General features: G+C 37.8%; 1 protein-coding gene across 1 annotated transcript in view; it reads right to left on the reverse strand.

Annotated features, from left to right (window-relative positions):
* The window catches only part of rasa2 (RAS p21 protein activator 2), a 43,371-nt gene extending 33,800 nt beyond the window's left edge, over positions 1 to 9,571 (reverse strand). The window contains exon 1 of the mRNA XM_079874377.1: positions 9,377 to 9,571. Coding sequence (XP_079730503.1) covers positions 9,377 to 9,434 — 58 coding nt within the window. The 5' untranslated portion in view covers positions 9,435 to 9,571. The remainder of the gene's footprint in view (positions 1 to 9,376) is intronic.
* Positions 9,572 to 9,601: the final 30 nt, after the last annotated feature.

Consider the following 9,601-nt stretch of genomic DNA (forward strand, 5'->3'; position numbering starts at 1 on the left):
AACAGTGATAATGAGTTCTTTTTTTGTTGCGAAAAGAGAATACAGTGGGCAATGTAGAGTGTCAAGAAAGTCTTAAGTCTTAAAAATAACCTTTGTCAGCATGCAAAATACAATTTCTTCTTTTGGGCTGAAATATGACTTCATAATGTGTTGATGACCCTTTAAAATTCACCCTACAAGAGATGCATATATTCTCATTAGGGAGCAGAGACTGAATGCACGAAGTCTGCAACATACACCTTTAGCTATTACACAGTCTCGGTTTCCGGCACACGCACGCACACACACACACACACACACACACACACACACACACACACACACACACACACACACACACCTCTTCCCCCGGAACCATTCAGAAAACAACAGCAAATACAACCCAGAGCGGCTCATAATGATGCTCACAGTCGACACAGATAAAGACTCAGAGGAAACTAAACTCCCGACAGCACACTGCCGCAGGGAGCCGTGATAGCAGCCAATGCCCTAGAGTTAACCCTCTCTTCTCACACACATACACATACACACAGGTGTGATGAAGAGAAGCCAACATGTGTAGCACACTGTATGCTTAGCAACGGAAGTGAACACAAACCACAACCGTGAGGCCTGAACAAACAAGATACACAGGCGCTTTACACACATGCAGACACTAAACTCTGGAGTTCCCTACATGCTGTGCACTCGCACACATTCACAGACATAAATAAACACGCACAAAAATGATGTAAAAAATGCAACCATACTCATACTCATCTGTGAAATAATTTGGGCCGATAAAAAAATAAAAAAAATAAAAATAAAAATAAATTCACACCAGCTAAATAATGGAGAACTGAATTTTTTCGCAGAATTGGATGGTCATCATTTACTGTCCACTCCACACCCATCATTAATGTTCAACACATCCTTAGGCTCTTGCAGGATTTGTCTAATCTTGAGATTTCTTTCAGATGAAAATAAGAGTGTCATATTCTATTACATTTTATTTGATCAGAATAATACCAACATAATTGATGGTATTTCAATTGATCAGAATTGCACTTCAAAATCAATGTAGAAAAAAAGGGGAAAACATTTACTGATTGCATTTGCATTTTATCTACACAAAAGCATCGGTTTTGCTATTGTTACAACTGTGTACAAAGCAAAACAAGACAAGACAAGACCACAAACACACACACACACACACACACACAAAACAAACAAACAAACAAACCAAAACGTAACCATCAGTTTTGGAGTACTTTTGGATACAAAAAATAAAAACCTAAACAACAACAACAACAACAAACAGAACCATCCATTTTCACTATTGTCACAATTGTATCCGAGTTTTTGTTATTATACAAAAACAAAAGAAGACTAGACAAATAAACACCAAACAAGAAAAAACTAAACAAAAAATAAAACCACAATACAAATGGCCACAGAACGCAGGCCTACAAGAAAAGCTAAACTGCTGATTTAACCAACAACAACAACAACAACAAAAAAGAAAAACACCACATTATTACTTAATCAGAATTTGATATTACTGAGCCTTTATTCACAACAACTTGATAGTATAAATTAGGGTTCATTTTAGGCAGAAATACTCTGATGGAAACTGACAGAAATAATCTATATTCATTAATATTTTTAGTAAACGGTCCTGTGAGTGACATTGCAACAATTCGTTAATATCACATTCACTCTTGAAGAGGATTGCATCACTTCATTAAACTGGGTTTAGTGGTAAAAGCAGAGACCGTTTAGTGTTAGCGGTGTAAGCACTGCACACTGCTAAGGTTGTGTGAGGTGACGGCGTCAATCTGCTTCAGCTCTTTAAAGAACTATTAATGTCTAATCCCAGTGCCACTGACTGTAAAAACTTAAGCGACTCTTGAGCTCTGAGCTAAGCCCTCCTGCCCTGAATCACTCACAGCCAGCCCCAGAGACCCGCTGTGACACCATCCCCAACTGCTTTCAGAGAACTCAACATAGACCCGCTGGATAGGCCGGAAGGGGAAACACAGAGTTGGTTCGTTTTTGACGCCAATTTAGCCAGGCTCATAATTTAACTTTGCAATGTCCTTGGAAAAAAGTACCTTGGAAAATACTGAAAAGGCAGAAAAGCTAACTTTAGAACTGAGTGCTAGCCTACAGTTTGACAGCATACTGACTAATTTTTAGGAGCATGCGTTATTTAACTATAAACATTAGGTGCCCAGTATTAGCCATCTCAGAAATAAATTGGTTGTTACACAGCTCGAATACTTGTTTCGGATTAGTCAATTTTGACATTCAGCGGTCAAATATTTGAAAAAATGGCTGATATTCAATATAACTGACCTTTTTCCCCAGAGTAACCGATTTCCAATAGACATAAAGCCAGTATAGCTGCGCTAGTTTCATGTGTCGTGTTACTCTGTCAGTCTCTTACTTCTCGCAAAATAGAATAAAATCAACACAAATCACTAACACTATCGCTTACACTAGGAATGGAAGGTCAAGTTGAGTGCAATGCATTGTGGGATACTAATACATGCATTGTGTTACACAAATGTAGCTGGACGATATATCGCATGACATTGTTATGCGCATCTCGTCAGTAAAGCCGGTTCCTTGATTAGTAGTAAATCGCCATCACCTGCTTTCAGATGGAGCAGCACTTATGCCGCGTTCCAGGCAACCTGTAACCCGTGTTTTCCCAACCTTATACCCGTGAAAGTGCACTGGAACGGCACTAAAACCCGTAACTTCCCACCTGTGAACTCGTACTAGATCGATGTACTCCCAGTTACGAGTTGGAAAAACACGGGTTACAGGTTGCCTGGATCACGGCATTACTACACAGAGCCGTGGTTCACTGACAAGCTGAGCCATATCGCATTAATTATCACGGACGTATCGCCTGCGATAATTAATGCGATATGGCTCAGCTTGTCAGTGAACCACGGCTCTGTGTAGTGAATGCCGCTCCATCTGAAAGCAGGTGATGGCGATTTACTACTAATCAAGGAACCGGCTTTACTGACGAGATGCGCATAACAATGTCATGCGATATATCGCCCAGCCCTAGCTGGACATTATGGATGGTTGCTCATGCATTGAAAAAAACTGACATTCTCTGCACAGTATACATACAAAATACTACGAGTGTTTTAAACATAACCCTAGTGCCCTTCCCTCAACCCCTGTGACATCTGAAAGTATGAGACACCGGTGTGTGTTCTGCTGCTGTAGCTCTTCTGCTTCAAGGTTCAACGTGTTGTGCGTTCAGATTATGTTCTTCTGCAGACCTCGGTTGGATGTTTGAGTTACTGTTGGCTTTCTATGAGCTCAAACCAGTCTGGCCATTCTCCTCTGACCTCTGGCATCAACAAGGCATTTTCACCCACAGAACTGCAACTCACTGGATATTTCTCTTTTTCAGACCGTTCTCTGTAAACCCTAGAGATGGTTGTGCGTGAAAATCCCAATAGATCAGCAGTTTCTGAAATACTCAGCTCAGCCCGTCTGGCACCAACAACCATGCCATGTTCAAAGTTACTTAAATCATGTTTCTTCCCCATTCTGGTGCTCAGTTTGAACTTCAGCAGATCCTCTTGACCATGTCTACATGCCTAAATGCATTGAGTTGCTGCCATGTGATTGGCTGATTAGATGTTTGCGTTAACAAGCAGTTGAACAGGTGTACCTAATAAAGTGGCCGGTGAAATTGTGTTTATGTTTATGCTATTTACATATGTGTGTGTGGGTGTGTGTGTTTGTGTAAAGTGTGAAAGTAATACTTCTGCTTACTGGTATGATTCTATGGATAGTTTTTTATGTGTTGCTCAAAACTATTTGTAACAAAAAATAGTTATTGTGAAAGAAGTATGAAGGCGCAAGAAAAGGATGAGGTTTGAGAGTGAATGAAGTAAGCGGTCAGAAGGTTATGAGTCAATGAGTGTGAGCCACAAGTTTTAAACACCAACCTCAGCTTGTTTGCTACGTTTAAAGACCCCATGAAACCACTCGACGAGCACAGTTGAAACAAGACTTTTGGGGCGAGACATATCAAAGAGCTTTCATATCATATCATAGCCCACAAAATCATGACGATTTGCTATATGCTTTTGCTAGAGAGTATCAGCCTCTTTATTGGAGTAAAATTTGGACACACCCATGAGTACAAGATGAGTCAGCAATATTTCTAGTCTATTTCCTCTAAAAGAGCAAGACAACTTTTTCAAGAATCATTTCATGAATGCAGGATAACAAAGAAGGAAAAAACATAACCACTACTAGAAAACAAAAGGCCGTATGGTGGTTTAAATATTATAGCCTATCAGGTTTGTCTACCAAGTACTGAAATGTCTAATAAGAGCATCGGAATTGGTTGACACAGGAACAATGTGGCCAGTATAAAGTCGCAAGAGTGTGTTGTAAGATGGTCCTCATAGAGCCAGCCCTTAGTTCAGTTCCTCTTTGTTATTAGTTTACTACTGAATGCTTCACAGTTCTCCAACACATCACAACATGAAAACATTTCCTCCTGCTGTTTGTATATGTGCACGCACACCTGTCGATAGCCGGTGCTGGTGACCACATGTAAATGTGGCCGTTTGTGTGCAGAAAGAGGGGGAAAGAAAAGAAAAAGATAACATCAGAGTGAGCAAAAAAAGTCTTTTAGTCCATGAGGATACCAGTTACACTTTACATTGAAAAGATTCATGGCTCAACATCACAAAAAAAGTTTACAAATGCTAAGGTATTTTGAGAGGATTTGAAAAAATATTGCTAAGGTTTCTGAAGAGGTTTTAGCATGTTTCTCATGCATTCTGGGAATTTTATTGAGTTGCTAAGGTTTTTTTTTTTAGTTGTTTTAGCATGTTTGTAAGGTATGTTGGATGATTTTAGCACATTTCTAAGATGTTGTGAGTATTTTAGCCTGTTGCTAAGGTGTTCTGAGTGGTATTAGTGTCTTTAGTGTCATGACATTAAAATTGTGGGGTAACAAAGCGCTGTTTATTTGGTCCAAACCATCATACTAAAAATACGTTCGAGTGTGTTGAAATTTATGTTAAAGCGTTGCTCTGCGTTCACTCAGTGGCTGGTATGAGATACTTGTTGCACACTGCAGTAACCTAGATCGATATTATAATATATTAACAAAAGCTGGATGACTTATGTTGCTAAATGGCATGCAAATAATTTTAAAATATAGCCTATTGAATGGCAGAGAAATAAAGCACTTTATGATTTTGCTATGTTAGCCACATGACAAAATAGTGTTGCCTCTGAGGCATGGTATAAACACTCACGGTAAATCAAGAAACCAAGATTCAAACAGCAAGACTGTGTTGAACTATATAACAATGATTCGTTTTCTGTCGATAAGAGTATCCAAACAGTTGCTCATCTGTCTAATAAAACACATAATAGTCTTTGGTGTTTCCATGGTTTCTACGGAAATCTAGGATAACGCGGATATGACGTCATTGACAGGCGACGCAGTGACACGGGCCGTTACACTGGTTAAAATAGCGGAGTTCTCTAGATTTCACTCTTAATATAAGAACAATCCCTAAAAATAGGGCCCAATGTACTGTTAATATGAAGGAATTATCTGTATTGATTTTTCACGTGTTTTACCTGTATTGCAAATGACGAACTGCATTATGTTGTATTTTAGAGTTGAAGTAAAAAACGTAAACTTAACAGAAGAGGTACTGGTAATTTTCTTCAGGACATTATCTGTTTTTCTAAGGATTTTCTTTTTCTTACTGTTTAAATCAAGTATGACTTTTCAGGGAAGCTATTCAAATCTTTATATGCTAATTTCTCTGTGGAACCTGAACTTAACACACTTGGTCTTGGTATATTTGTTAGTAATATATTTTGACCATGTCCACGGGCATATTGTGGCTTAAATCTGAATTAATACCTGACTTTCTGTTAAGCTAAGGGACTTCAGTTACTTTAGCAGATTAATATTATTGCAGGAATTGAATAAAATAATAAGAAGAAATGCTAATGTTTATTTTTGTTTGTCAAGGCCATAACCCAATTTTTTGGTTATGCTTGGTGTTGACATACCTCCCGATTAGGACACTTACGTGGACAAAGCCATCACTGCAGTGTGACGCACAGCACACCGTGGACTACGTACAAAAAACTCATAACAGTCATTCTGAAACAGTGGTGTGCTTTTGTGAATGAAAAAGCCATTGAGCTGCACTCATTCACCTCACGGACCAATGGGCAGTAGCCATTATTAGACAAAGACATAACAGTTGTTGTCAACCAACTACAAAACACTAGACGACAAATGAATGCCCTTATCCTTTCATAAAAATAGGAGTGGAGCAAACCACACCATATATTTAGCCCAGTGTGTTAATATAGGACACACAGAATAACAGCACAACTAAAACAGTTAGAAACTGATCAATTGTTCAGGGTCACGTGTGTTCTGGACGATTTGATTTGATAGCACACGGGACATGTGATGGTTTTACAGTGTGTCATTCAGTCGGTATCTCCCTGATTTATCCTGAACCTCATCTTTTCAGTCAGAGCAAATAAAACTATGAGTGGGAAGTGGTTTGACCGAAGACTTCAGTTGTGTGTAATTTAAAAAACAGTTCTTCGGAAGGCTCTGGCATTTTTAAGCAACCAGAGGATTATCCTAAATATATATATTTTTTTAAAGCATGTCAGGTTTTAAATGATAGGAAATTCAGATTAGATAATATACAAATAAACAGTACCTCATTTCTTTCCAAAGTATTTATGAACAAGAGAGAAATTATTTATCAGTATTCTGTAATTTCCCTAAGGACTTTCCCAATTATTTTTGAAGGTATATCTGTAACTTTAATGCACTAAACATGACAACTATTTTTCTAATTTTTTTGTCAGATCATATAAAACAAAATTGTATGATTTTACATACAGTAGTCAACATTTGAAGTGGATCAAAAAAGTTAATCAAAGTTGTCCTAAGACAAGAACGGGTATTGTACAAAATTCATGTATAACTTTGATGAATGGTTTTAATCCACTTCAAATGTTGACTACTGTCTGAAATTGGAAACTACATCCACATCACTAATACTGCTATTATCATTTTTATCACTTTACTCAACACATTATCGGAATTGACCAGAGTTTGGGACTTTCAAGTCTCCCAAATGCCCTAAAAGTCCCAACTACTAAAAACACCCCCATTGTAGACAGCTGTTTCAGTATAGTGGCAAACGCAGGTTACTGGGTGGTTACTGTAATCAGAAAAGCCTACCCTCATCCAGGTGGAAAGATAAAAGCGATGTCTTTCACACAATCATACGCATCCACACACCGTTTTAAAAAGGGCTATACATATGTATATACATATGTATAGACCTTAATGGCCATTTTTAAAACGGTGTGTGAATGCGTATGATTGTGTGAAAGACATCGCTGAAAGACATAATGCTGAAAGATCTATTAAGACTACTATTTAAGGTACTAAACAACTTATATCTGGGGTATAAATGGAAATAAAACTTTTTAACAGAAGTTTGTTAAAAATAAAATGTTCAACTCATACCACAGGACATCTTTTTTTATTACATTATATTGTACGTTTTTCTTTTTATACTCTATACTTCACATGAATTATGCAATATCATTTGGATATGAGGCTTCCAGTGAGCGATGATTTACCACGAAGTCACTTGCAACACAGAAGGTTTCAGTTCAATTTTTCTTTTCTTTTTTTTGGTGGGTGAGGGGTGGGAGACAGTAAAAACATAAGCACCAATCATTCTGACAGCATAAAGAAAATCTCTCTTTAAGATGAACTTAAATTTAAATCAGCTCAGTCTATTCAAAACACACCTGACATGTCAAAATCTCAGGGACCATTTTATTTCAGACACGGCGATCTTTCACTTGCCGACAGTGACAGCTGTACTATCCCTTACAAAAAAGTGCCATGTGCCAAAAGTACCATTTTACAACAAATGTATCATAAGGTAAGTAGGTAGCCAACACTTTAAAAATATGCTGTTGGCTTTCCAATTTTCCAATCAGTTCATTTAAATGTTTTTAAATATAATTCAAATGTTATAACCATTATACTTGCCCAAAAATACCATTTTACAATAATGGTATCAACGGGTAATATAACAGTACGCTTTAAAAACATGCAGTTGAATTTTCAATCAGTTAATTTAAATATTATTAGATGTAATTCAAAAGTTATTACTTGACAATGACAAAACCATTTTTACACTGTACTCCGACATATACCGTAGTGATCATGATGATGATACTCATGAACATTTGAATTTAAATTGTCCTTTCAAAGAATAATAGCCTATGTTATTACCATGGCAGAACTCCAAAAATAACATTACCATGGTATCATGTCACTATCATTAAATCAACAGGGATAAATTGGATTATACAAAAGAGTGTCATTTCTAAGGATCTTATCCACTTCTTACAGTGTAAATACAACAAATAGCCTACCCTAACAAACAGCCTATATCAGTTAATCTAACTATAGATACAATTGTAAAGTCAAAATAAATTAATATGTGACTGATTTCTGCAAAGAGTGTAAAAAGCTTTCTGTCATTTTCTTTTCTTTTTTAGATGACAGTAGCTAATACCAAGTTACCACAGTTTTATTGTACTAACTGTAATATGTGTGGAAAATATATGAAGTGCGTACTGTGTATTATTTCATTTGAAATCACTTCACGGCTATTGAGCTACAGTTTATAATATACTGTACGCGTTTACAAATGGTTTTGAAGAAAATTGCAAATTACTATAATTGTCTATGTCAGTGTTCGCGTATTTAAAGCGATGCAACAACTTCCGTCCAGCTCAGAATTTGTCAAATTTCGGCGAAGATTCCACCGTCTATTTCACAACCTCAATCCGGGTAAGAATGAATCAAACAACCGCCAAGTCCGGTGACATAAAGACGGGTTTAGTTAAAACGGGTAGATAAAGAACAAGATTTAACTTCGGTACTAACATTATAGTGAATAAAAACGGCGGTTGTGAGGGGGAACCAGGCTATGGAGCATGTTAGCACCACGGCTAACTCACAGATAATGGGCATTTCTATTTAGCTATATCTGTAACGGAAGATGTAAACATTATTTAAACATAAAATACCGCTAAGTTACCTATACAAACTGTGCGTAAAATGTGGCAAACAGCGCTGGATTCTCAGAGCCCCATCCAGAATCTCTGAGAGTGTGCGTGCGTGTGTGTGTGTGTGTGTGTGTGTTGCTCCTACCGCGCCCCTCTTTCCCCCGTGCCTATCCTTTTCTTTCTCTCTCAAAGCCATCTAAACACACTCGTCCACACACACATCAAACTCGCAGCGTGTCGCACTTACATATCTTTCCTCTGAGGCTCTGCAAAATCCGGATTTTCGTATCGTCTTCTTCCGCCATGGTCCAAGTTTCGTCTCTGTACAGTACATTCAACACTTATCACATCCGTTTATGAATGCAGGCTCACGGATGGACGTCCCTCCAAAGCGTCACCGGCTCAGCGCGATTGGTCGCGACGCCAGACCGGGATTTGTGTGAATCAACTAACACAGGCTACATCATGTAGT

This window comes from Squalius cephalus (genome assembly GCF_949319135.1).
Source record: "Squalius cephalus genome assembly, chromosome: 6".
NCBI classification, from domain to species: domain Eukaryota; kingdom Metazoa; phylum Chordata; class Actinopteri; order Cypriniformes; family Leuciscidae; genus Squalius; species Squalius cephalus.